The 27819-nt window shown below is 55.7% G+C and overlaps 2 protein-coding genes across 2 annotated transcripts; both read right to left on the reverse strand.

Moving 5' to 3' along the window:
• LOC123927609 (left-right determination factor 1-like) lies at positions 1–23990 on the reverse strand. The gene is given in 6 exon segments (XM_045982294.1): positions 1–587; positions 862–1110; positions 1412–1477; positions 1479–1599; positions 2729–3027; positions 23827–23990. Coding segments are annotated over 6 exon segments (1281 nt in total). The 3' UTR covers positions 1–205.
• On the reverse strand, positions 23613–26895 carry PYCR2 (pyrroline-5-carboxylate reductase 2). Its single transcript, XM_045981993.1, has 8 exons — positions 26658–26895; positions 26368–26438; positions 25735–25914; positions 25402–25623; positions 25113–25205; positions 24803–24966; positions 24143–24309; positions 23613–24030 (listed from the first exon to the last, which is right to left on the reverse strand). Exons 1-7 carry the CDS (start codon positions 26722–26724, stop codon positions 24144–24146), a joined length of 963 nt encoding a protein of 320 aa, XP_045837949.1. The 5' UTR covers positions 26725–26895; the 3' UTR covers positions 23613–24030; position 24143.
• Between the last annotated feature and the right edge of the window lie 924 nt (positions 26896–27819).

Genomic DNA, 27819 nt, shown 5'->3' on the forward strand with positions numbered 1-27819 from the left:
GATAAGTGCTTGGGATACCATAACCTGAACAGAGAAGACTGGCAGGGGCTACCCAGTTGCCAGGGAGTCTTGACCCTGGAAAACCAAAATCAGGAGGTGAGCTGAATGGACAGAGAGCTCAGTATATGGCACAGAGCATTTGTCCATCAACAGTAACCCCCAGCTCTCCCCGAGACATACAATAGCCCAGACACAGCCAAGTCCCTCAGTGGCTCCGCCCTCCACCTAAGGCTCCAGATCCCAGGCACTCGTAGCAGGAGCAGCCGCACTTCTGCACCCTGGTCAGCCTGTTGGGCAGGCTGACCACCTGGGGCCTGGCCTTGCCTCCCTCCTTGACGCTCACGATCATGGGCAGTGAGGTCATCTCAGAGGCAACGCACTGCCGCGGGCCCAGAAATGGCCACTCGAAGGGCAGGGGCCGCAGGGGCTGCTGGCAGGTGCCCACGCACTCGTAGGCCAGGAAGCCCAGAGGCTCCAGGACCCAGTTCCCAGCCCACTTCATCCCCTGCAGGTCAATGTACATCTCCTGGCAGCAGCAGTGGGTGGCCTCTGTCATGGGTGCCTCGGGGTCACAGTCGCCCTGAGCTCTGCGAGGGGGGCGGGAGTAAGGAGAGGCAGAGGTCAGCGGGGGCGGGGCAGAGGGCGGGGCAGGGGCGGGAGATGGGGCATCCGCGAGGGAGCTTTACCATCCAGCGCTCCTTATGTTCAAAAGGCTATTTGTGGCAAGGACGGGTCACTACCAACAGCCAAACAGTACAAGTGCCACTTGTCCTGAGACTGAAGGACAATCTCCTGTGGGCACTCACTCCCATGGGCACCCTGAAATGTCCCACTAGGACTGAGCTGGAGTTCCCCCTGTGCCCTGTGACCGGGGTCCCCGTGGGGCCCGGACTCCTACCCAGCTGGGGCTCTCCCTGCCGCGCGCCCTCGGGCCCCTGGGAGGCAAAGCGCACCAGCTTGTGGGCGCCCGAGGCCAGCGGGCCCAGGTGCTCCCTGTGCACCGTCACCTGCAGGAGCAGAGGCTGGCGAGGCTGGCTCAGCTGATGCCAGAAGGTCACCGCCTCTGTCACGTCGAAGGCCTTCCAGCCACTCTCGTGGAGGGACACCAGCCTGGGACAGGACAGCTCTGAGATGGGGATCTGAGCTGGAGGCTAGGGGTTCCTCCCCCAGCCTCCCCTCTCCTCCCTTGTGCTGGGGACCCCATTCCTCCACCTCCCCGCCCCCTCCCCTACTGTCTCCTCCTCCGAGCTAGCACCCCCACTTCTCCCTCCCTCCCCTGCGCCCTGACTCCTGCACCGCTCCCCCAGCTAGGACTCCAGTCCCCACCTCCCACCACTGCAGCCTGCACATACCCCCTCCCCTCCCATACCCTCTTCAGCCCTGCCCTCCCCTCCCCATTAGCAGCATCCACCTGGAGTCCATCAGCAAGGTGCTGTTGGAGCTGTCTTCTTGGACCTGCAGCCACTCCACGGTGACGCCGGTGCAGGTACTGTAAGGGACAGCCACTCATGCCTGCATAGCTGGGGGGCAGCCGCTGCTCCATGCTGAACACCAGCAGGTGCGTCGAGGCCTCGGACATCAGCCACCTGTCTGCCACCTCTGGGGACAGGAACAGGTTCAGGAGTCCTCTCCAGCACAAGGGCAGCTGCGAGAGGAGCAGGATCTGGGGCCAGCCAACAGCATTTCCCTGGGAGATCCCAGGGAGATCCCCAGGAATCTGCAGGATAGGGATCTCTGTGGGGGCTGGGGCTTGGCCTTAAGTGCACAGACATGCAGCCTCCTGGTAGGTTTTGTTTTGTTTTGTTTTGACTTTCAAATAATCTCTATGCCCTGTGGGGGCTCAAACTCCCATCCCCAAGATCCAGAGTCACATGTTCCACTTTCTGAGCCACCCATGACCCCGGACCTGCAGCCTTCTTTGGGCAAAGGGCACAACAAAACTGGAGAGCCAATGGAGAGAGAGAGAGAGGCAGAGAACCCTGCCACGGAGATCTCTGGTCACCAGCTGAGTGTCCTAAGAGGCAGAGCAAGAGCCCTGAAATTCCTTCATTTCCTTCTCATGCCCAGGGAGATGTCCCCAGCTGGAGGAACTGGCTTTTGTGGGGCCTGTAACCAGCTTTTCAAGGGCTACTAACTCTGGAGGCCAATGGTGGGACAGGTCCCACAGCCCCCTCACAGGCCCCAGGCCATGTGTCCCCAACACCTGAGCCTCCCGGCTTCCAGGCACCCGCCCTCCCAGCTGGAAAGCAGCACGTGTGGGTCCGTCCCTGGGCACTGAGGAGGGGAGCCCCAGCCCCACGGAGCTGAGAGGGCGCAGTGCCATTCACCTCTCCACAGGCTGACCTTGAAAATGATGGAATCAGCCCTTCCCTCTCATCTCATAAGCTGCCCCCCACTGTGGGAGGGAATCAGAGCCGGTTCACCCCCGTTTCCAGGGAAGCCAACAAGCTCAGAGACGTCAGGAGACTCGTCTAGGGCAGACGACAAATAGCAGAGGGGAGCCGCGAGCCCCAGGGTCCTTCCTCTCTTGCCACGGCCTTGGCAGTGGGGCAGCTCCCCCGGGCCTGAGCGGCGGGGGCGCTCGGGGCAGACAGAGACCCCTTCCCCGGGGACGCAGCCTTCCTCACACCCCCGCGTCCCGGCGGCAGCGCCCCCAGAACAGGCTCCTCCCATCTTCGCCCGCCCCGCCCCCAGCCAGGACTCAGGTGCGGCGGCAGGGGGTCCTCACCTCGGAACCTCTGGCTGAACCTCTTCCCTCGAGAGCGGACCCCGTGGCTGCGCTGCAACAGGGCCACGTACTGGGCCATCACGTGCGCGGGGGTGACCAGCTCCTCCACGTCGCCTGCGTCCAGGACGGGCGCCTCTCGGAGCTGCAGCTGCCGCAGCAGGGTGCTGAGAATGTGCTCCCCGCTCAGGGCGGCCCCGGGGCCCGGCAGGGACAGGGCCCACAGCGCCCAGCACAGCCACAGCTGTGATAATTTAGCACCAACGGCGGTGTCTCCAGCAAGGACCCGTCTCTCCGTCTTTCTGGCGGCCGTTCACGGATTCAGAGATTAGACGTGGAAGCACCAGCCAGTGCCTCACCCCCTCCAACCTCTGAGCGGAGACAACGGAGGCTCAGTGAAGTGACCGCCTCCTGGAGCTCCCCCAGTCGCTGATGGCTACATGGTAGCATCAGGCCTTCTGGCCGCCAGCCCGAATTCCTTCCACACCCTCCAGCTCTTCCCAGCCAGAGTCCTGCTGACCAGGGAAGCTGCGGGGAGGCAGGGAGATACTCTGTCCAAGGGATGGAGCCAGGCAGGGGTAGGACCCATTCCGGGCTTCCCAGACTTCCTGCAAGGGCTGGAGGGTCTGCAGGTGCTTGGGAGAGTATACCAGGGAAATGAAACACCTGGGCAGTCGCCAGGGGTCATGCTGCCACATAAAAGACAAGACACAGCTGGGGATGTACTTAGACTAATTAATTCTTTGTTGTTTATCTGAAATCTGGATTTCACTGGGAGTCCTCTGTTTTGAGTTGCTGACTCTGGGCAGCCCAGGCCAGAGGCCCAAGGAAGCCAGTATGGATTGGGAGATTTGTGACAATGGGCTGATGGCAGTCCCCACCCTTTGTCATGCAGAGGAAGGAACCCCTCATCCTCACCTTCCACCTGCTCTGGGTCTGGCTCAGATCTCCAGGGGGTCCCTCGGGCTGGAGATGGTTCAGAGCCCAGAGCCTCCTTTGAGAAATGTGAACACTGCTTTCCTCCCAAGGTGTGGGGGAAGGTGAAGGAGCACCATGAGGTCCCAACAGCAGAGGAGGAGACCAGGCTGCGCCAAGGGGGGGTGCACTAGGGTACCCTGGGGCTGTGCAACACAGCTTTGTGTGGTGAGTCCCTTTCACTGGGAGCTCCCTACCCCACGCCCCTGCATCTGAGCTCTCTTTCCCTATCAGCTGCTTCTTGGTCTCCTTGGATGTCCCCAGGACACAGAGACAATAAAATTTTGCTTAATTAATTGAAGAGTAAGGGAGGGAGAAGAGGAGCTTCTAGAAGATCCTTCTTCAGGGCAAGATGTGAGGAAAGAGACGGGGCTTATATGAGCATTTTTCTTTTCATGCACTTTTTACTTGGTGTTTAAAAAAAGCCTAATATTGCTAACGCCTCCCCCCAAGAAAGAAAGAAAGAGAGAAGGAAAGAAAAAAATCAGTCAATCAATCAGTCAATCTGGGTACAATCCTACCACCTCACAGTGATAAGTTGTTTGTGAGTTTCTGAATCCCAGGAAGTCTGGTGTTTCAAGGGGGAAGTCGGAGTCCAAACTCAGCAGCTGCCCCCTGGAGGAGGAGGCAGGGAGTCCAGGGACGGGGGGACAGAGGCCAGCAGCCATAGGCGACAGCCCCACCCTCAGGGGAGGCGCTGTGATTTCGGGGACAGAGCCTGTGTCAGTCCTGGGAAAGGGGTTGGCTGGGTCACCGTGCAACCACATGTGTCCACCCTGCGCCCGATTGTGCTGAGGCTGAAGGGAGTCCCCTCACCCTCCTGTGTGGCATGGACAAAGCACTGGGGGCTGGTGGCCTTGGTGACTCTGGGCAGCTCCCCACACATTGGCAGCATGAATCCCAGGGTAGAGGAGCCTGGGAAGGCCCCATCTCTTCTGCCAGAGGTCACCCTGCTTCTGCTGCCAGCAGCCCTGAGGGGTGTGGGAGCCCTAAGCCGTCCTCCTCTGTCACCCAGGCGGGAGCACGGGAGGGACAGAGTCCGTGGGATGGCTCAGGACCAGATAGCAGCCTCCCTGGGACTCTGGTGTGTTCTGATCGGGATCACCCCCACTTCCAGTCCCTCTTGCCTCATTCATCAGGTACTTAGGGCCTCAGAGATAGAAGCAAAACTTGGAAAAAACTTGTCACGTGGGAGACAAATGGCCAAAGGGAGCTCTGCAGCCGTGGGAGGCTCCCTGCCTCCTGCCACCACTCCCGAGCACATCCCAGGCCACCCCTCCACCCCCATACATCCCCCCAAGTTCAAAGTCCCCCCCATGAGACAGCCTTCTGACCCCAGGAAGCCTCCAGACTCAGGCAGGCCAGCCCCGCCACCCCCCCAGCTGCTGGGGTGTGTGTCTCACTGGCCCACCACCTGCTTCCCCTTCCTCCCCCTCCTCCCCCTCCTCCTCTTACCCTCCCCTTCCTTCTCCTCCTCCTCCTCCTCAGCGCCCCACCCCCCCCACCCCCCCCCAGCCACCTCTGCAGAGCTACCTCTTCTGCTGTAATGTTTTTCTTCCTGCCCAGCTCTGATAAAGCACTACCTACACTATTTTCCTTACTTGTCCGTGTGAATGGTCACTCGCCCCTGCACTCCCACCCCACAGACCACGGAGCTTCTAGGGGCCACGTGTCATTCCAGGATCCTGGCTGGTGGCTCCCCCACACCCCATCCTGTGGCCCTCTACACCAGGTTTAAAAAGGCTTGGGCTTCCTCCAGCAGGGAATGAAGCCTGTTTTCTACTGGGGACTGGAGATAAGGCTGAAAATGTAAACATCCCCAGGGAAGGAAGCAAGCCTTCTAGAGACAGAAATCTCTGGTGGGATTATACAGAGATCTCTGTTTAAACACAGATTGTAAAATTAAAATGTCATCACAGGATGCGTACTGCTTTGAAATTTGCTTTTTCATGTCCATTTATTTTATGTGGACCTGTTTCCAGGTGAGTACTTTTTTGCTTTTTAATTGATCTTTAAAAGACTAAGTGAGTGACCCATGAAAATGTTCTCAATGTCAAGAATGCCGTCAGAGCAAGGGCGCCTGGCTGTCTCGGTGGTAGGTGGAGCTTACAATGTTTGATCTTAGGGTCATAAGTTTGAGCCCCACATTGGGCATAGAGATGACTTAAAAATAGTAAATAAAAATAAAAATCCCAGCAAGGCGGAAGTCTAAAGAGAAAGAAGTGGACGTTTCCCTTCCCACCTCATAAATGCTCACACACTTAGCTGCTCCAAACAACACTTTCCAAAAACAGTCTCAGGGTTGTGCAGGTCTGAGGTCTGAGCAGGCTCAAGCCACAGTCTATGCTCAGGGGTCACACGGCTGAGGTCCTGCTGTCTGCTGGGGCGGGACACTGCTCTAAGCTCACTCGGGCTGCCGGCGGTGTCCAGCTCCTTGGGCTGGAGGGCTGTACTCTCTCCCTTCCTGGCCATGGGCTGGTTACCCCTCTTGTCACCTTAACGGCAGCACTTAGCTCGGCCACTCTCCCAGAAGAGCACAGACGGCGTGGCTTCAACACCCAGCATTTACTTCTCATAATTCTGGGGGCTGGGAGTTCAAGTTCAGGGTGCCAACATGGGGGGTTCGGGTGAGAGACCCCCCCCAGGTTTGCAGACAGCTGCCTCTCGCGGTGCCTGCTCAGCACATAAGGGCACAAATGCCATCAAGAGGCCTCCACCTTCATGACCTAACCACCTCCCAGAGGTGCCCACCTCCAAACACCGTTGCCCTGGGGATTGTTTCTGTGTGTGAACTGGCAGGGGATGGGGGGGCCACATTCTGTCCACGGCCCCTTCATTTTCATGTTGGCGGCTATATGTCAAATGCTTCTTATGCTTTCAATCCCTCTGACTTCCTCTTCTGCTACCAGCCAGAGAAAAGCTCTGCTTTTTTTTTTTTTTTTTAAGATTTTATTTATTTGAGAGAGAGAGAGGATCTCCAGCAGACTACACGCTGAGTGCACAGCCCCACCTGGGGCTCAATCCCAGGACCCCGAGATGGTGACCTGAGCAGAAACCAAAAGTCGGGCGCTGGGCAGGGGGCCTACTTTAAAAGAGAGAGAGAGAGAACTATACATACTCCGTACCTCATTGCATCCACTTATAGACCTTTATCCGAAAGACACATTCATACAGGTATAAAGTCGCCCTTATTATAATGCTGTTTATGCAGCATTATGTGTAACAGTAAACACTTGGGAACAAGGTGAACTTCATTCAGCGGGATCTGGTTACACCCATTACACTACTTGCATGCAGAGGAATCTTACGTAGTAGCAAAATAAAACAAAAGCATGAGGCAACACCCGACAGTGGGGCTTGAACTCACCACCCCAAGAACAGGAGTCACATGCTCTTCTGACTGAGCCAGCCAGGTGCCCTTCCAAAACATTGTCAAATGAAAGAAAAAAAATTTTAATGTATGTATAACATGTTAATCATTGAGTTATTTTTTAAAGATTTTATTTATTTAAAAAAAATGAAGATTTTATTTATTTATTTGACAGAGAGAGAGAGAGTGATCACAAATAGGCAGAGTGGCGGGCGGGGGGCAGGAAGCAGGCTCCCCGCTGAGCAGAGAGCTCCATGTGGGGCTCGATCCCTGGACCCTGAGATCATGACCTGAGCTGAAGGCAGAGGCTTAACCCACTGAGCCACCCAGGCGCCCCTAATCATTTAGTTTTAAAAAGAAAGGACAGGGGCGCCTGGGAGGCTCAGTCAGTTAAACAGCTGCCTTTGGCTCAGGTCATGACATCAAGGTCCTGGAATCGAGTCCCATATTGGGCTCCCTGCTCAGCGGGGAGTCTGCTTCTCCCTCTGCCTGCTGCTCCCCCTTATACTCTCTCTCTCTCTGACAAATAAATAAAATAAAATACAATCTTAAAGGAGGCTACAGTGTCAGAGAAAGTAAGAAGCTCCCTAGAATCAGTTAAAACCCAGAGCCCTGGCTCAGCGGCGGGCCGGGAGGGGCCAAGGAGCCTGGGGGGTCAAGACTGGGCTGAGTCTGCTCAGGGCACAGTTATAAAAACAACATTATAATAACAAATTATAATGACAATGTCAAAAAGTCATGAGGACCGATCAGTAGTATTTACATGGTGGGGAGAAATACGAAGTGTGTCTCTCTGCAGAGCACAGCCTGTCTCGGGGGAGGGGAAGGGACAGCCGAGGAGCGAGAGAAGGAGCCTGGCAGTCTCTCATCCTGGGAATCTTTGACTCTTGTACTGTGTGTGTTCACTGTAAAAAGATTTAAGAAACATTGTTAACTTAATTTTCTCAAAGGAAAACAGTGTAAAAATTAGCACTGTGAAAGACTCCCACTCTTGATTGAGCGCCTACTGGATACCAGGAGGCAGTGCCAGGCATTCTGCTGATATCTTGGTTAATACGCGGAGCCCCTTGCAAAAAAAAGTACATTATTCCCATTTTATCATGAGAGACTCATACTGAAGAGGGTAGAGAGTTCAGCTGATTACATATAGATAGTGAGGGATGCACAGCTCAGGGCTCACTCCTGCCAGGAAGGAGCTAGAGGAACCGAAACTTAGGGAGTCCCAGGGAGCTCATCTGGAGACCCCAAGGGGCCACATGGGCCCCCAGGCCTGGGATCCGGGAGGCTGGTGGGTGCGGGGCTGGGACGGCCCAGGGCATCTGGAGCTGGGCCTCAGGGCATCTCCGGGGCATGCACGGCAGGGCCTGCCCCAAATAGGAAGGAGACAGGAGCCCTCCTGGAGCCCCCCAGATGCTGCGCTCTGATGCAGACGTGAAGCTGCTCCTGGGCTCCAACCTCACTGACCTCAGAGTCCCCTCTGGTTCTGAGCCCAGGCCAGGTCCAGCAAGTGGCCCACCCATGGAGGCTGAGGATGACCTCTGACCCCATGTGTTGTCATGGCCTCACCTGGCAGCCTGGATTCTGCCTGGGAACAAATCCTGGCTCCACCTCACCTGCCTATCCCAGCCCCCATCAACCTCATCCACCCAGACATCCTCAATTCCAGGCCCTGGGTCAGGACCGTACAGAGTCTCCTCATTTCCCCCCTCTCCCCTGCCCCCTCCTGCTCTCCAGGACAGAGGATCTGGCTTTGGGATGACTTCCAGGCCCAATCCACAGGCTCCCACCCAGCTCCACAAGCTATGCCTGACAAAGGGCTGTCAGCCCAACTATGGGCCCATCTGCCCATCAGTCTCCCAGGCCACACCAGCTTTCTTCTGGCTGATGTGGCCCAATTGTTTTATTCCCCAGCAAAACTCTTGAACCCGGTGGAATCCACATTCAGGAAAGGGCCTGTGTTTGCAGAGGGTAAAAGGTCTGGGAGATCTGCCCTGCATCTGCCTTTACTGGTCCCTTTGCTGGGTCTACACTCAATCAACCAGCTTTACAACAAGCACTTCACCGTCTCTCTGACCCCTGGTCAGGGGACCTCTTCATGACACCATGGCAGGACCCAGGGAAGGAACCCCCTTCTCTTTCCTCCTTGGTGGTCTCCTGTCTCTTGGCTGCAGGTGCCTCCAAGCTTAACACCCCACCAGGCCCAGAAGCATACATCCCAGCCCTTCTGTCCACCCATTCCCTTTCTTCTCCAACACCCTGCAGGGCCCCCACCCCGCCTCCTTCTTGACTGTCCTATACCCTCCGGACTCAGCTCCTGGCAAGTCCCAGTGTCCTCACCTGCAAAATAAGGCTGTGACCATCTGGCACTGACCCTCCATCACTTGGTTGGGTGGTTGGGACTGCCACCTCCCCCTCCCCACTGCCTTTCCCACCCCCACAGTCCACAGAGGTCGCCAACAGACTTTAATCAGAGCTACTTGATTAATTAAATCCCTCCCCAAATCAACTCAGAACGGGTCACAGACCTAAATATAAAATGCGAAACTATAGGGGCGCCTGGCTGGCTCAGGCAGTAGAGCTTGAGATTCTTGACCTTGGAGTCATGAGTTCGAGCCCCACATTGGGGGCAGAGTTTACTTTTAAAAATACGTAAAATAAGACAACTTTTTAAAATGCAAAACCATAAAACTCTTTGAAGATTAACAGGAGGAAATCTAGATGAACTTGGATTTGGAGGTGACTTAGACAGAACACCAAAGGCAGGATCCATGAAAGACACAATTAATAAGCTAGACTTTGTTACAATTAAAATCTTCTGTTGTACAAAAGATACTGTCAAGAGAATGAGAAGACACACCACACACTGGGAGAAAACATTTGGAAAAAAGAAAAAAAAAAGATTCTACTTATTTATTTTAGGAGAGTGAGAGAGCAAGCATGCAAGTGGGGGGAGGGAGAGGGACAAGCAGACTCCACACTGGGCAGAGCCGGACGTGGGGCTTGAAGACCCCAAGATCAGGACCTGAGCCGAAATCAAGTCTGATGCTTAGCAGCCTGAGCCACCCAGGCGCCCCTAGCAGTTACAATTTAATTGTCTGTTGGGTCTAGAAGTCCTCCTACAGTATAAACATATCTGATAAAGACCTGTTATCCAAAATATGCAAAGAACCCTCAAAACTTCACAATAAAAAAAGAAAACCCAAACAACTCAAATAAGAAAGCAGGTGAAAGATCAGACACCTCACCAAAGGAGAGCTACAGATGGTGAATAAGCATTCAAGAAGAGGCCAGAGGTCACAAGCTATCAGGGAAATGCAATGTAACACACCTCACACCACACGCCTATGGGAACGGCCCAAAGCCGGAACAGTGACACCAGCAAATGCCCACGAGGATGTGGGAGCCACGGGAACTCTCCTTCATTGCCAATGGGGATGCAAACAGGGGCAGCCACTTTGAGAAATGATTTGGAGCTTCTTACAAAACTAAACATGCTCTCATGGTATGATCCAGCCATCATGCTCCTTGGTATTTACTCAGAGAAGCTGAGAACTTCTATCCACACAAACACCTGCCTGTGGATGTTAATGGCAGCTTTATTCATAATTTCCCAAACCTGTAGGCCGCCAAGACATCCTTCCCGAGGTAAAGGGATTAAAACCAAACAAACTTGTGGTCCATCCACACAATGGAAGATTAACCAGCACTAAACAGAAATGATCTCTCGAGTCATGAAAAGACATGGAAAAATCTCAGATGCATATTACTAAGTGAAAGAAGTCGATCTGAAAAGGCCGCATGTCGACCCCACAACATTCTGGAAAAGGCAAGACTATGGGGATTATAAAAAAAGACCAGAGGTTGCCAGTGGTGGGTGGGTGGGGTGGGGGAACGAAGGGGGGAGCAGAGAGGATTTTTAGGGCAGTGGAAATACTCTGTATGATGTTTTAATGGTGGATGCCCATCATTCCACGTTTGTCCAAACCCAGAGAGTGGAAACGATGGACTTTGGGTGACAATGATGTGTCTGTGCAGTCTCAGGCACTGTGGCAAGTACACGCCACAGTAGGGTTGTTGATGGGTGTGTGGGGGGGGGGGAGGGGGTATATGGGGATGCCCTATACTTACTGCTCAATTTTACTGTGAACCCAAACTACTCCAAATAAAATAGTCTATTCTTGAAAAACATAAAACAAAAAAACACAAAAACCTCCAATGACTTCCTACTACACTTTGCATAAAACTTGAGTATCTTACCTGAAAGCCCAGGCTGACCTGGACCAGGGTCACCCTTCTGCCTCTGATCCTGGGGCTCCTTACTTGCTCCCTGACAGCCTGCCACGTGGCTCTTCTTACGGTCCCCAGGGCCTTTGCACTAGCTGGACCCTCTGCCTGCAAGGGGACCTGACCTTCGCAGGGTTCACTAATTCTTGTTATTCAGACATCACATCAAACGTCAAGGCCTCTTGCCCATTTATAAAATCCCTGAGTCCCTTCCTGCCCACCCCCTGCCCCGCCCCGGGTCAACCTAGATCTCTCTAATTATTCAGGTTTATCTTTCTCTTTCTACTTAGTCCTATCTAAAACTATCTTCTTTATCTATTTGTTTCATTGTTTGTGGACTACCTCTCCATTAGGATGTAGATTCTACCAGCTCAGTGACTGTCCCGCGAGTTAGTGGCTGTGTCCCTATGCAGAGACCGAGGACTGGCTCTCATGAATACTTTATTTGTTGAATGAATAAATAAATTAATGAATCGAAACAGAGGAGATTTAGCTCTGTGCAAACTTTACAAGCATCTCGGGATCTCAATGCCTTTGGGAAACAAGGGAGATAAACTGGAGTTTCCTTCCAGCTCCAAAGCACTGGGAGGGAGAAGAGGGGAGGGATGGGGTTCTCCCTGGTCTGTCCACGTGAGATGCTGCAGGTTCCCACCAAGGACAGGACAGCCTCCCCACGACCAGGAAGTGTTGGCGGCCCCCCAGCTGCAGGCCCCCTGCCGCAGAGCCCTTGGAACACCAGGCCCCTGCAGGCAGCAAGCCCTGGTGTGGATGGTAAGTGTCTGCACTTGTCCAGGACACCCTTCCAGCAAGAAGCGGGGCTCCCGGTCCACACAGTGGCCCCAGCTGTTTGTGGGCTCTGGGGCTAACTCTGCATCTGCAGGAGGACCTCACTGGGAAGCTGAGCCCCACTCCGCTTCCTTCTCAGGAAAACAGCTCTTCATTTCAGTGTTGGTCCCCAGGCCCAGGAGAGGCTCTGCCCCCCACCCCCCAGGCACTCTCGGAGCCCTTGCACCCCCAGGGCATCGCCATGGGACAGGGGAGAACTGTCAGAGAAGCCAAAGGAGATCCCGAGTTCCCACCCCAGCCCACCCCACCGCAGAGAGCCACTGGTTGGAGCTCCAAGGAGGGGAACAGAGAACACGTTCATCATTACAGTGAAAGAGGAGAGCCCAGAGGTGGGAGAGGCCCGAGAGGCTGCAAGGGCGCCCACGTGAGGGTCAAGTGCTGCCTGAGCTTTCCTGATCAGTCTGCAGGGAAAGCTCCAAGAGCAAGCTCGCTCCGCCTTGTTCCGATGGGGAAACTGAGGCCTGCTGAGGTCACCTTACTTGCTGAGGGAGGGGTCAGGTTGGAGTCAAACCTCTGGGTCATAGGACCCCATTCCCTCCACGTCGCCAGCTCCAGGTCCCAGTGAGCCCTGCGGCCCCTGCCTGCACCCCTGCAGGCTCAGGGGGCTTTCCTTTGGGAGAACAAAAATCCAGTTACGAAGCTGACGATTTCTGGCTCAGCCTGGGAGGCTCTGCTGCTCGGCTCTGCAATTAAGAATGGAGTGACATGGAAAGTGAGGGAGGGAAGGGTCCCCAGGGCTCTGTGGAACCAGCCTCTCATTTCCCGCAGTGGGCTTCGGCATCCTGCCCGGGGCCCCGGAAAGGGGATGGAGGCTGAGGGGGAGGTCAGAGGCCCCACCTCAGATCAAAGCACAGGGCTGCCCGGCCCCGGAGGGAGCACCCCCAGTGCCTTCGGATAGCAGTTGGCCCAATGTCGGCCTGAGCACCAGCCAAGGGAGCCTGCACAGGGCACAGGCAGGCCCAGCACGCTGTGTGATCTAGGGCAGCCCAGGAATCTCTCTGGAAAATGAGGGATTTGACCTGCACGATCTTCATGTCTTTCCAGCAACTCTGATTCTAGACCAAGGAATCATCTAGGACATGCCCCTGTTTCTTTTGGAGGAGTCCGTTTCTACAGTTGGAGATTTCCAGGGGATGTGTTAGTTTGGTGTTAGCAGCAACTGAGTAAAACAGAAGCGTGCTCTGGGGTGTGTGTGTGGGGGGGGTGGGTGTGGGTGTGTGAGAGTGCAATCCCTTCTCTGCCCACAAGTCGACCAAGTTCAGCACTGAGCCCTGAGGGACACTAGCAGGCCCAGGGGGATCCCAGGAAATGTTTTTGTCTGGGTGTTAGCAGAAAGGCCGGGTCCTCGTGCCGGGTCCCCCTGAGGGCCCCAGGATAACAAGGCCTGGCCTGTTCCCGTAGTGTCCAGAGGGGAGCAGTTCCCCATAGATTCCAGAATGGGCAGCCTGGGGAAGACCAGGAGCAGAGCTGGAGACATCACAGCCCAGACCAGCAACGACCGGAGATGCCCTCCACGGCCGCGCTGTTGTCTGGAGCGGGTCTGACAGGTCACTTTCCCAATGGAGGTGGCCACCGCAGCCGTGTCCTTCCCTCCCGAGTGGCTGTCCATGCCTCCAAGTTCTGGGATCTCGAGCTCAGCCGCATGCACCCAGCTCATCTGGGACTGCTCACTTGCCAGCCTAGGGGCTTCTGGTCCACCGATGTCCCTCCCAGGTCCCCTTGCCCCCGCCAGGACGGCCCCTCCTGTTGCTCTCAGGTCTTTCTTTGCCCCAGCCCTGAAATCTCCAGCTTGTGAAGGGCTGTATTGTGTCCCCCCCAGATTCCCACGCTGCCGCTCTAACCCTCAGCGCCCCAGAATGTGACTGTCCTTGGAGATACGGCCGTGAAGAGGTAAGTGAGGTACAATGAGGGGCTGTCGGTGGCCTTAATAGAATGGCTGTCCTTACAAGGAGAGGAGGTCAGAATGCAGACAGGGCAACCCGTGAGCACAGCGGGAGCGAGGCCTCTGGAGACACCAGACCAGCCGGTCTCTGCATCTCGGAATCCCAGCCTCCAGATCTGGGGAGGAGAGGGGGTTGGCACTAGGTCTTCGGCACCGGCCGAGGTACCTTCGTGGACAGCCCAAGGAAGCAAGAACGCCGAGCTTCCCATGCCAATGAGCATGCACACCAGCCCTAACCACCCCTAGCCACCCCCCACCCTGCCCTCTCCCAATCCCGGCTATAGTGCCAAATTGTACCTCCACACCGGGCCAGGCCCTGTCCCTGCCTGCTCCCCGGGGGTGGGGCTCCCCTCGGCAGAGCCGGGTGCACACAGTCTAGCTCTACGTCCGCTGGCCGCAGGCCCCAGCACACTGCAAGCCTTGTTCTCCTCGTTCTCCCTGCCTGGGAGGACCCGGGCACGTTGGGTGCAGAGCCTGGCCCTGCACTGACCTGTACTCGGTGCTCTGCGGTATCTGGCAGCTCAGCGAAGGGGTCCCTGAGCTGGAAGCCTTGGCCCGCTTCCCCCTCGGCCCCCCAGCTCCTGCCCCAATCCAGGGATCTGCCGTCACTTCACTCGCCTGACCACGCCCTCCGAGCACCGGGCGCCCCACAAGCCAGAGTGCTTTACTGAGTACATGGGGTGAAGCCTGTGTGTGCCAGGGCGGTGGTGGGGGGTGGACAGGTTATCTGCACATTAATTAAACAAATTCAATTTTAAACCATCAATTACAACATAGGGAGTGTGGGGTTGGGGAGGGGACCTGAAGCCTTGAGACTCGCAGCTATCCTCAGCCACCTCTCCCACTTCTTACCTGGATGCCCGAGAGTCTCAAGGCTTACAGAGTTTCTTTTTTTTTTTTTTAATAAGATTATTTATTTATTTATTAAAGATTTTACTTATTTATTTGAGAGAGAGAGAGCACAAGCAGGGAGAGCAGCAGAGGGGGAGGAAGAAGCAGACTCCCTGTGGGGCAGGTCGATCCCACGACCCTGAGATCATGCAGGCAGACACCTCACCCACTGAGCCCCCAGGTGCCCCCCCCTTATCTTTCAAGACCGATCTGGTCACTCCTTGCCCAGACATTCCCTGGAACCCCCTGTCTGGCCCCAGCGCTCTTTCCCACCTCTGCACAGCCCATCCACCCTATAGCATGGGCTCTTCTCGGTCACTCTGCCCCACCAGGTCAGGAAGCCCCTTAGGGGAGGAAGAGATGGGTCTGGTTATAACTGCTGCTCTGGTCTGGTACACAGTGGTGCAGACTGAGTCCATCGAAGCAGATGCTGCTTCTTACAGCTGTTCCTCCCCCACTTCCTCTCCCACCACTCAGGGAGGGCGCGGTGGCAGCAAGGCCAGATTTGGCTCTGCCCTGCCTGTCCCTTGCCCCTCGCATGGTCTCTGGGGCTGCTCTTCAGCTGGTCTCCAGTCCCCAGGGTGCCCTGGATGTCTCAGAATACTGACACCATCACATCAGGGGGCTTGGTGAGTGAATGCTCTGTATTTCATGTGCCCCCAAATGAGCCAAAATAAATACATATCAACTGGTAAACCTCCTTTCCTCTGTATCTCCCCAGGGGCTCATGTTGGCTGCGGGCCACAGTCAGCCTGACTCGGTCAAATCTGTGGGGCTCCCAGGGTGGTGCCAGGCAGGGGCCCCCCTTCCCCCTGAGGGTCGGAACTTCTAGTTCTGAGGTTTGGGTGGGAGATGAGGACTTGCCACATTCAAAGAGGGGAAAGGGCAAGGAGAAGGCCTTTCCAGGGGAGGAAATGAAATGAGCAAAACCAGGGTGGGGGTATGTCCAGATGGGGGAAGGTCTGGGGTCTGGACAGAGGAGCATCTTGGAGGGTAGAGGGGAGTAAGATTGGAAACAGAACTCAGCAACACAAGTTTGATCTCTATTGCCCTGAATTTTGAAAGGCAGGCGTTTGGGTGTGTGGCTGGCTCAGTCGGTGAAGCATGGTACTCTTGATTCCAGGGATGTGAGTTTGAGTCCCATGTTGTGTGTAGAGATTACGTTAAAAACAACAACAGGGTGCCTGGGTGGCTCAGTGGGTTAAAGCCTCTGCCTTTGGCTCAGGTCATGATCCCAGGGTCCTGGGATTGAGCCCCACATCGGGCTCTCTGCTTGGAGGGGAGCTGCTTTCCCCCCCACCCCCCCGCCTACTTGTGATCTCTGTCTGTCAAATAAATAAATAAATAAATAAAATCTTAAAAACAACAACAACAACAAAAACCAGGCAGGAAATCACTTGGTTTGAGATGCAGGTCCAGAGCTGGTTGTGCCTGGGAAACAGGGGCCGTGGATGGGCGCCCCCCCCCCCACATTCCGCTCCCAACCACAGTCTGACCTGGGAAGTTCCTAGAGGGTAAGCAAGCCCCCTGAGGTCATTGAGGGATGTGACTCTCCAGGCCTCTTCCTGAGCTGGATGACCCCGGACAAGCCTGGACACAGGGCTACCCAGAGATGCAGCCAGAGGGGGGGAGCTGGGAGGTCACCTGCCTTCCCACTGGGGACAGGGACGCTGAGGGGTAAGAGTAGAGGCTGCATGGAGGAGAAAGATTCGAGCACTTCCCCTGAGCAGTCACTCAGCCGCTTTGTCATGGGAATACATGAAATCGGGTACCACAGCTGGGGCTGGGCGCTGGGCTGGATCTCCTGTCCCTGCTGGGGCTTCTCCCAGTGCGGGTGGGGGGTGGGGAGTGCGGGCCGGGGTCTCAGCGGTTGGTGCCTGGTGCCCTCTAGTGGCGCAGTTGGGCAGTGGGGGACCAAGGCTGGAAACCGCCCCTTTGTCAGGGGCATTTAAGCAGGGCCACCTGCTGTACCTGAGCACCTGCCTGTGAGACAATGAGGGAAGAGGGGAGGACTTGGAATCTGAAGGCTGGGGTTTGGGCCCCAGCTGCCTTAGATGAGTGCCTCGGGTTCTTCATGTGTGCGATGGGGGTGCCCACGCCCTCCCCACTCGCACCCCGGGACCCTGGAGACTCCAGGGGGATGTGATGGATGACAGCACCTTGTCAGTTCCAAAGCATTACTGAAGAGCAAAGCATTGTGCTCAGAGGAAGATAAGGGAGAGTGCAGATCCAGGGAACCAAGGACCAATGAAGGGCTGGCTTGGGGGAAGGAGCTGGGGGCAGAGGAGCCAAGCAGGGGAGAAGGCATCCCCAGCAGAGGTGTGTGGGGGGGAGAGGGCTGGGCTCAGGGGAGACCCAAACATCCACAGCAAAAGGAGCCTTCTGGGGACATTCAGGCAATGGGGCTGGAAACGGAAGTGGACAAATACTCATTTCTTGTTCATTTCTCATAATCCCAAAGGTGGGTAGGTCCATACTACCCAAACCAAACTACAGGGTCAAGACTATCCCTATCAAAAACCCAGTGGCATTTTTCACAGAAGCAGAACAAACCTAAAATTTTGTGTGGAAGCACAAAGACCCTGAAGGGCCAAAGCCATCTTGGGAAAGACAAGCAAAGCTGGATATAGTCAGACTATAAACTATACCAGAGTCAGGGGAACACAGCACAGTGTTAGCATAAGAACAGACACACTGATGACGGGACCCGGAGAGAGAGCCCAAAAATAAAGCCACAGCACATGGCCAATTAATTCACAACCAAGTCTGGGCAAGAATATACGATGGAGAAAAGAGTCTCTTCAATAAATTGTAGGAAAACTGGACAGCTACATGCAACAGAAAGACACTGGACTGCTTTCTAACACCATACACAGACGCTAACTCAAAATGGATTAAAGATGTGAAGGTAAGACCTGAAACCATAAAACTCCCAGAAGAAAAAAAAAACAGATGGTGAACTTCCAGGCGTTGGTCTTAGTGACGATTTTTTTTTAATTGGATACTAAAAGCCAAAGCAACAACAGCCAAAATCAACAAGTCAGACTACATCAAGCTAAAGAGCTTCTGCATGGCACGGGATAACATCCACGGAGCGAAGGCGACCTTCCAAATGGGGGAAATATCCGCCAATCATATATCTGATAAGGGGGGAGGTCATATCCAAAATACATAAACTCACACAACTCAACAACAACAATAGCAAAAAACCGTTTGGTTAGAAAATGGGCAGAAGGTGTGAATAGACATTTTCCCAAAGAAGACATACAGATGGGCACTAGGTGCATGAAAACAGGCTCAGCGTCATTCATCACCGGGGAAACGCAAATCCAAACCACAGTGAGATGTCGCCTCGCACCTGTCAGAATGGCTAGACTCAAAAAGACAAGACAACAGGGGTTGGCAAGGATGCGGAGAAAGGGGAGCCCCTCGTGCACAGTTGGTGGGCATGCAAGCGGGTGTGGCCACTCTGGAAAATAGGATGGAGGTTCCGCGAGAAATGGAAAACAGAGCTACCTTGTAACCCAGCCCTGCTGGGTATTTATCTAAAGAAAACGAAACCCCTCACTCAGAACGGTATGTGCACGCCCATGTTCACTGCAGCGTTATTTACAGTAGCTGAGACTCTGAAACGAGAATCCACTCATCGGCAGGTGAATGGATAAAGAAGATGTGGGATAAATATAATGGAACACTACTCAGCTAAAAAAGAAGGAAATCTTGCCATCGTGGATGGACTTCAAGGGTGTTATCCTAAGTGAAGTTAAGTCGGACATAGGCAAATACCGGATGATTTCTCTTATCTGTGAGCAACAAGCGAGATCATAGACACAGAGACTAGATTGGTGGTTGTCAGAGATGGAGGTGTGGGGTGGAAGAAATGGGTGAACTTTTTCTTCAGTTTAAATGAATTGAATAACTTATATATTTTAAAGATTTATTTATTCATTTTAGAGAGAGAGGGAGAGAGTGCATGGGTTAGAGGGGCAGAGAGAGAGAATCCCAAGCTGCCTCTGCACTGAGCGCAGAGCCCGACACGGGGCTCGATCCCAGGACCCCGAGATCATGACCTGAGCCGAAGGCAGATGCCTCACTGACTGAGCCCCACAGGTGCCCCCAGCCCATCATGATTCTTTTTTTTTTTTAAGATTTATTTATTTGACAGAGAGAGATCACAAGTAAGCAGAGAGGCAGGCAGAGAGAGAGGAGGAAGCAGGCTCCCCCTGAGCAGAGAGCCCGATGTGGGACTCGATCCCAGGACCCTGAGATCATGACCTGAGCTGAAGGCAGAGGCTTAACCCACTGAGCCACCCAGGTGCCCCATCCCCATCATGATTCTTAAAGAAGAAGGGAGATCATGGGTCTTGCAGATGTAATCCTGGGCCCGGCACGTAGTTGCTTCAGGCCGCGTGCAAGGTTTAGGTTGCAGAGGAGAAGCTGTGGACGAGGAGTCTCGGCACAGAGCGCCAGGGGCTGCAGAAACAGTAGAGACCACGTCACGCAGAGTTGGCCCCTCTGAAGGCCTGGCAGGCTGCACCTCACCTACTGTGGTCACCACCCCAGAGAAGGACGGGCAATTATTGCTGTTTTTCTGTTTTAAGGACATATAATCAATTGAAATCAAAACAGACTAATGACTTGCCTGAGATCACCTGACCAGTGAGCACTGGATCCCAGGTCTTTGCCTTCTGCATAGCCAAAATTTACTAAGATGGCAGAAAGGAAACAATGTTTGCCGTGATTCCACCGACAAGATCCTACATGTGAAAGTCCAGTGGAAAATGCACATATCTTAGAACTCGGGGGGGACCCGTAAGCGAGAGGCCCCCACACAGCCACTGAAGACGACTTCGTCACACCAGAGGCTGATTTCTCAGGTTTTCTGAGGCACCCACCCTTGAAGCACCCCAATGCGTGGGAAAGTCTCCGACATCCAACCACACCTCTCTCCAGTCCACCAAGCGCATTTCTGGTCAGCAGTGCTTAAGGGGGAGAAGACATTTATCCATGTAATCCCTCCTAAAATGGGAAACTGCTTTGAAATTGATTTCCACCCCAATACTTTTTTTTTTAAGATTGATTGATTGATTGATTTAGAGAGCACGGATTGGGGGGGGCAGCAGAGGGAGCAAGAATCTCCAGCAGAATCCACACTGAGCACGGAACCCCACCCGGGGTTCGATCTCACGACCCTCAGATCACAATACGAGCTAAAACCAAGAGTTGGACGTTTAACCGACAGAGCAGCCCAGGTGCCCAAGTTGAGAACTGCTTTGAAGTCCGTTTCTATCCCAATCCCTCTTTTTTTTTTTTTTTAAAGATTTTATTTATTTGACAGACAGAAATCACAAGCAGGCAGAGAGGCAGGCAGAGAGAGGGGGGGAAGCAGGCTCCCCGCTGAGCAGAGAGCCCGATGCAGGGCTCGATCCCAGGACCCTGGGATCATGACCTGAGCCGAAGGCAGAGGCTTTAACCCACTGAGCCACCCAGGCGCCCCCCAATCCCTCTTTATCTAGATGCTCCTGACATGCTTCTCTCCTACCTGAAGGAGCCCCATGCTATAGGAAAGGCTCTGATGCCAAAAGGGAGGCACCCCCTCCGTAGGAGAAGCCGCCAGACAGAGTGGCCCCAACAGAAATTCACTAAGTGTTCCGCACACCCCAGCCAGCTGAGCACGAGCCCAGCATTCTAGAAGTGCTCAGGAAACGCTGATTGAACCCAAGCACGTGGGAACCTACCAACAGTGAAATACCAGGTCCAAAGACAGGCTAGCAGGTGCACAGGGCCTCTACCCCCAACAAACCAGAGGCCTCCTGAGCTGTGGCAAGAAAGAGCCCAGCCCTCCACATAAGCAGAAGGGCTGTCATGCATTCATTCATTCATCCGTGCCTGCCTGCACTTATTCCACTGCGTTTCCTGAGTGTGAAGCCCCAGGACCACGGGTGTGGTCTACAGCCCCAGCCTCCCCCTGTCCCCAGGCAGCACCCCAGCTGCTGGGGGAAGACAGACAGAAAGATGATTAGCCCATTCTGGAGGCCAGCAGCACACAAGGTGGGTGTAAGTGGAGATAAGAGACAGAGGACCTATCTGCCCACTTTGGCAGAGGGAGCCGCTCCCATGGCCAGAGCAGGGCGCACAGGACACACACCAGCCCTGGCGGGGCCCCTGGGGCAATGTGTCCTGCTGGGGCACTGCACGGCCCAGGCAGCCTGGCAGCCCCCTTAAAAGTTTGCAAAATATATATGATGATGAGTGATTCCTAAGTCAGGGCAGTGGGAAAACATTTCTAATGAAATGTCTTTGTCCTGCCCCTGCCTTCCTGCCATCCCCACCCCGAGCACCTCTCTCATCGGTATCTTGTGCACCCTTCTGGAGCTTCTTCATCCAATGTCATAGTCCCCCGTCATTCATAAAGGTAGTGTGCCCTCCTCACTGGCTCAGATCTTGAAAAGAAGGGCGTTCTGTTTTCTCAGCGCTACGGATTCCGTAGACTCACAATACACATTGCTGTCTATGTTCAGGTTTGTTGGTAAAAGGGGAGAACAGGTCAAGTCTTTGAAGTGATTTGATTAGACAGCAGAGAGGCCTGTCTATTCCCACTGGACCAGTGAAGGAAGCACAGTCAGGGTCTCCAGGGTCCCTCTGAGAGCCAGGGAGCACGCTGCCTAGTAACAGTCACACACACAGTGCCTGCCAGGAGAAGCAGGGAATAGCACAAACATTTTTTAATCTTTTTTTTTTTTTTTAAGATTTATTTATTTGGAGGGTGCACAGGAAGAGGAAGAGTGAGAGAGAATCTCACGCAGGCTCCATGCCCAGTACGGGGTTGGATTTTCCAACCCTGAGATCATGACCTAAGCTGCAATTAAGAGTCGGATACTTAAAAAAAAAAAAAAAAAAAGAGTCGGATACTTAACTGACTGAGCCCCCCCTCCCAGGTGCCCCCATTTTTTAATCCTTTCACTATGGAGGGGGGCCTGAATATTGCCAGCAACAATCTAAAGTAAAAGAAAGAAAATCAAGTGAGAACCAGCTCAGCTCCACTTCCCAGGGTAACTATTGGTAACCGTTGGGGCCAAGGTTTATGCCCCGTTTTATGAGACAGTGACATCAGGGTAGCAGCTAAGGCAGTTCTGGGGGTCCCGAGAGAAGCCAGCTGTGACGTGGGGATTGAGGCCCACTCTAGGCCCGGTGCTCCAAGAGTCCTGGTGGGCTGGGGATGTGGGCACAGGGCAGGGCGTTGGTTACACCCTCCCTTCCTCTCACTCCCTCAGCCCTCTCTGTCCTGTTGTCTACAGGTCCTGTGTCTGTGTCTGTCCTCGGCCTCTGTGCAGCTCTGAGCAAGGAGAGTCTTGCAGACCAGAGGTCTCCCAGGCCTCACAGGCACTTGGCAGAGGGAGTGTTCCACACATACTTAATGGAGAGGCTGCACTGGCCTTGAACGCCAGCTCTCGATTCTGAAAGGGTTGCAGCCAGCAATCGGGTGTCCTCCAGGAGGCTCAGGCCACAGGGTCTCTACCTGGCCAGGGCCTGATACTCGGGGGGCCCCCCTGACCTTACAGGAAGTCCCTGGCCCCTGGCTCTGACCGCCTGCAGCCCCGGTCCCAGCCGCAGGACCCCCCTCCCCCACCCCCAGTGAGAAGACGGGCAACCCAAGAGGATAAGGCCGCTGCACAGACACAGAGGAGGAAGCCATCAGCTTTGTTGTCAGCCATGCACCGGCCAGGCTTTGGATCCAGACAGACTAAGCACTCCTCCCCTCACTTGGTCAAAGATGCTGAGGCCTGGAGGGGCCAAGCAGCTTAGCGCATTGAGTTGCTGCTCACAAGTGGGGCCACAGTCGGGTATGCTGTGCACATAGCAGGACAGAGCCTACAGGCCCAACTGCATGGGCCAGGGTGCCTCCCGCTTGCCCTCAGGAACTCGCTGCCGGTGCCGTTGCCATCAGCCTCGTCTCTGGGTTTAAATCTGAGTCTTGGCCACTTTTTTCCCCACGATTTGCTAGTGGATTTATTTTCTTAAGATCTTAATTCCAGCCAGTTAACAGATGGCATTAGTTTCAGGCATACGATATGGTCACTAAGCACTTCCAGACGTCCTGTGCTCATCACAAGAGCGTTAGTTTCTACCACTTTCAGCTTGGGAACCTTGGAGAAGTTACTGATTTCACCCCCTATATATAGGAGTTCCCCCTCCATCAGAAGGTTCCGGTGGGTTTGCAGCAAGACCTTATGGAATGGCTCAACGGAACATCTAGAACACGGTGGACCCCTCAAGCAAGTGGTGCTCATCCTTCCCCTACCAGCGGCAGCGGCAACCTGGGCTCCCCGACTCCAAACCTGGGAGCCTGTGGGCAAGGCTCGTCTTTGCGGGGCCACAGTGACAAGTTCAGCCCCACACAAAGCTATTGTAAAGCCCCCGACACATGGTAGGCTCTGCACGCCCTTTATAGGAAATCTAAGGATTGAAGAACTGGGCAGAGTAAGGCAAAGCTCAAGGGACTCTTGATCTCGGGGTTGTGGGTTGAAGACCCACACTGGGAACAGAGCTTACTTTAAAAAAAAAAAAAGGCAGGGTAATAAAAAATAAAACCTTTATTGAAGCAGCTAAACTTAACAGCGCTGAGTAACACTCTTCCAACAGGACACCTAGGGAAGTAGGAGTTAAACAGAAGCATGGTCTAATTTCGTGCTATTCTGATTAAGTGTAACAATTCTAAGTTGCCTTCTTCTTTTGCATCATAATCCAGAGAGAAAAGCCCTTGTCACGTTTCGTACCTCTCTCCGCCCTCACCCGGCGTCAAGCGGACACTGGTTGGAGCTCCGGATGGAGGACCCCAGCTGAAGGTCTCCAGACCTTGCAGCCAGCGGGGCTCTGACTGGAGTCGCAGCCTCGCTCTCCGGCAACAGGTGCACAGGCCTGCCTCCAGCTGCCACCGTCACCCACCCTGGGAGCATCTTCTGACGTGGACAAGACGGGAAACTAGCGCAGCCGGGTCTGAACAGATTTAAGGAGGTTTTACCATAAGGAACTGAAAACTGCTGGACCTGCCCTCCCACTGCACGGTCCTCCTCTGGGCTCTGGTTTCAGGAAGGAGGGCAGAGGCCACCTCACTCCTTCTTGCCCCCGGGGGCCAGGCTTCTTGTGAGCAGCTTCCCCGGGCTGGAATGGGTCAGCGTGGACACTGTGGGGGATTCCAGCTTCACTCTGTCCAGGAGGGTCTTCTTGAGGGCAGCAGGGGAGACCTTCTCTTGGTCAGCCATGGACTGCAGCTCTCTGCCAACAAAGCCCCCCAGGGGTTGAAGGACAAGCCAGAGCTCCACATGGCTTCCCCATGCATGTAACTCCCAAGTCTCGAGGACTGGACACCACGCAAAATTAGAACCCCCAATCAAACACGCCCCCCGAGCTATGTGTGGGTGACCACACATGTGTAGCTCCACATGCTATGGGTGATCACAAGGACACACAGTATGGATGGAACAGCTGGCGGGTCTGGAGTCATACACTCGTGCAGCCGCGCCTCCACTATGCACCAGCGGCCTGGAAATCCTCTCTAGGCCATAACCTCCTCTTCTGTATATACAAGCTCCCCGCCCCCACAGGAACTGTGGTGAGTGTTAAACGTAGAAAGGCCTGCAAAACCCTCAGCGAGACAGAATCCAATAATCCCTGCTTATGGACAGAGTCCAACACTTCCGAGGGACCAGAGACAGCAGGCTCCACGGTATGGGGCCCAGCCCAGGGGCACAGAGGGGGAGCGACTCACCGTGTGCGGATGCAGGAGGCCTCCACCGCATTGATGAGCAGGGAGCGGAAGCCGCCACTCTCTAGGAAGTGCAGGGCATGGATGGTGGCCCCCCCGGGGGAGCAGACGTTGTCCTTGAGCTGACCTGGGTGCTGCTCCGAGTCCAGCAGCATCTTGGCGGCCCCCTGCGGGAAGCAGGATGAGAGAAAACAGCTTGGGCACCTTAGGACAGGCTTTTCCACAATCCCCGCCCTTCCCCAGCCACTACCCAGCCCAGGGACCTTCCCCACCCCACCCCCCAGTCTGGAACATGCAGGGTGAGTATACTGACCAGCAAGGCCTGCGCCCCCAGGCGCACCGCCAGGCGCCGAGGCAGGCCCATCTTCACCCCACCATCAGCCAACGCGTCCAGAGCCATGAATGCCTGTGGAGACACTCACTAAGTCCTGGGGCAGCAGACACTCAGGGCCGCTCCCTGCAGTCTGCTCTCCCCGACAACCAGAACTAGCTCCAGAGGCTGGCCTCCTCCATTAGCTAGCTTTGCCCAGAGTGGGCAACACCCAGAGCCCCAATCTGCCTGCCAGCCCATCCCACTGCCCTATGTCCCCGCAGGGTCTCACATAGGCAGGCCCACTGCCACTGAGCCCCGTGACGGCGTCAATCAGGTCCTCTTCTACCTCCGTGCAGAAGCCCACACTGCTCATGAGCTGCTCCAAGAGCTGCCCATCCTCCACCAGGGCGTGGGTGCCTGTGGCGTACACTGTGGCACCCTCCCGCACCACCACTGGTGTGTTGGTCATGCAGCGAATCACCTTGGGGGCTGGCTGGAAGGCCATCAGCTTCTGGGATGAGGAGAAGACCCAAGTGAGTCACCAGGGCTTGCCATCCACCCACGCCCCCCAGCCTCCCAAACAAGCACCACCTCACAGGGGCACCAGGGCTGAGATGGGCACCTTTTCCACAGAGCTGATGGTGACTCCAGCAGCACAGGACACCACGATGTGCCTGCCCTGGACGTCTGCCCCGATCTCGTCCAGGATGAAGGGGATAATGTGTGGTTTCACAGCGAGGAACAGGACGTCACTGTGCCTCACCGTCTCCTTGTTGCTTCGGGTCAGGTTCACGCCCATCTTCTGCAGGAGGAGACTGCCCAGCTCACAGAGCCGGGCAGCCTTACTTGGCCCAGGCCACCCTCCACCCCAGGAGCAGATGCACTCTGCCAGGGGCAGCCTGGAATTCCCTGCCCTGTCCTTCCAGGGTCTGCACCTACGCTCTCTATGCCCCACCGTGGCACGAAGTCTTCCCCAGTTGCTACTGGACAAGTGAACTAGGTGCTGGGCAGGCACAAGCTTCCCCAAGGCAAGCGGGACGTGGCTGTCTCCCATCCCCCCCAGTCCTGGCCACCCGAACACCCCTCTGGCGGGTAAGTTCCCCTGGCTGTAAACAGGTGAGATGGGAGCTCCCAGGAGGGTCGGCCCGGAGGGCTGGGACACTCCCGGGAGGAGGTCGGCGCCGGCCGGCGACCGGCACTGTTCGGCTCACCCCGGGGCCCCCACCTTGCTCCCCACGCCCCTGCGCCGCCCTACCCTGAGCGAGGACACTGTGGGCAGGTCCATTTCCGGAGAGCTGGCTATTATCTTGTGAGCCGACAGGATGCCTGCGGAAGACAAGGCTCGTCAGCCGGGCACCGCGGCCCCCCGGCTCCCGCGCTGTCCCCGGGAGGGCAGGGCGGACCCACACGGAGGCCCCACGCAGGATCGCAGCCCCCGCTGCTCCACGAGCCCAGTCCCGCCCACCAGATGCTCAGCAGTTCAGGCTCGCGGGGCGGAGGGCGTCCCTGGACCCAGCTGCGGCCCGCCCGCCCCCGCACGCCCACCTGCGGCCGTGAAGCCCCGAGCCAGGGCACAGGCCAGCTGGCCCGCGCCGATGAAGCCCACGCTCATGGCGGCGGGAACCTGCCCGGAAGCCGACGCAGGACACACAACACCCAGCAATGAGAGGTTCCAGAGAGCCGCACGCCCCGGAAGCCAGACCCAGGGAGCTGCCAGCAGCTTCCGGCGGGGCTCCCAAGACCCCTCCCCACCGCCTGCCCGGCAGATGGTACATCGGCCTCACGGGGCCCCGCCCCACCCCGCCGGGGCGACCAATCCGCGGCAGGGAGCCCGGGCGGACCAATCGTGGTCGTGAGCTCTGGAAAGGAGGCACCAATCCTAGGGGGGAGGAAGCCTCTGCCGGGAACTCGAGCGGGCCAGTCCGCGGCCGAGAACTCGGGAGTGGGGCACCAATCTTCGGGCAGACCAAGCCTCCGCCGGGCGGACCAATCCTCGACCGGGATCTCGAGCGGACCAATCCGCGGCCGGGGGCTCCGGCCGAGTGTCCGCCCCGCGCACACGGGATTGGCGGTGGGAACCACCCGCGCGGTGAGAGTCAGCCCGGGTCTCGGCCCCCCGCAGACGTGGGTGGGGCCCAGGGCGGGGATCCAGGCCGAAGACCAATGGTGTTGTATCTGGCCTGCCGGAAGGGAGGCCTCCGCAGGTCGCGGACTGCGGGGTTGGATGGGACGGGGGGCTCGGACAGACCTGGAGCGGCTGGAGGCCCCGCTGCCCGCCGCCTCCCGGCCTGCGGGGTGGGGGGCTCGGAAGCAGCCCCGGCTGTCCACCCGAACCTGCACTGCCCCTAAGAATCGGGCCTAGCTAGGTTGGGGATTGGCCCCTTTCCTGCGCTCGGGAGCATCCGCCCCTTCCGCGTGAAGAAGCGGTTAGCCGCCCCCTTTCGCACCTTTCTGTACCTTTCTTATTGGCATATAACTGTTGGTAATAATTTCTGATGATTGTTTCTATTTCCTTGGTGTTAGTTGTGATCTCTCCCTTTTCATTCATAATTTTATTAATTTGGGCTTTCTCTTTTCTTTTGGATTAGTGTGGCCAATGGTTTATCGATCTTATTGATTCTTTCAAAAAACCAGCTTCTAGTTTCATTGATACGTTCTACTGTATCTCTCGTTTCTACCTCATTGATCTCTGCTCTAATCTTGATTA

Source organism: Meles meles, chromosome 17 (assembly GCF_922984935.1).
Source record: "Meles meles chromosome 17, mMelMel3.1 paternal haplotype, whole genome shotgun sequence".
NCBI lineage: Eukaryota > Metazoa > Chordata > Mammalia > Carnivora > Mustelidae > Meles > Meles meles.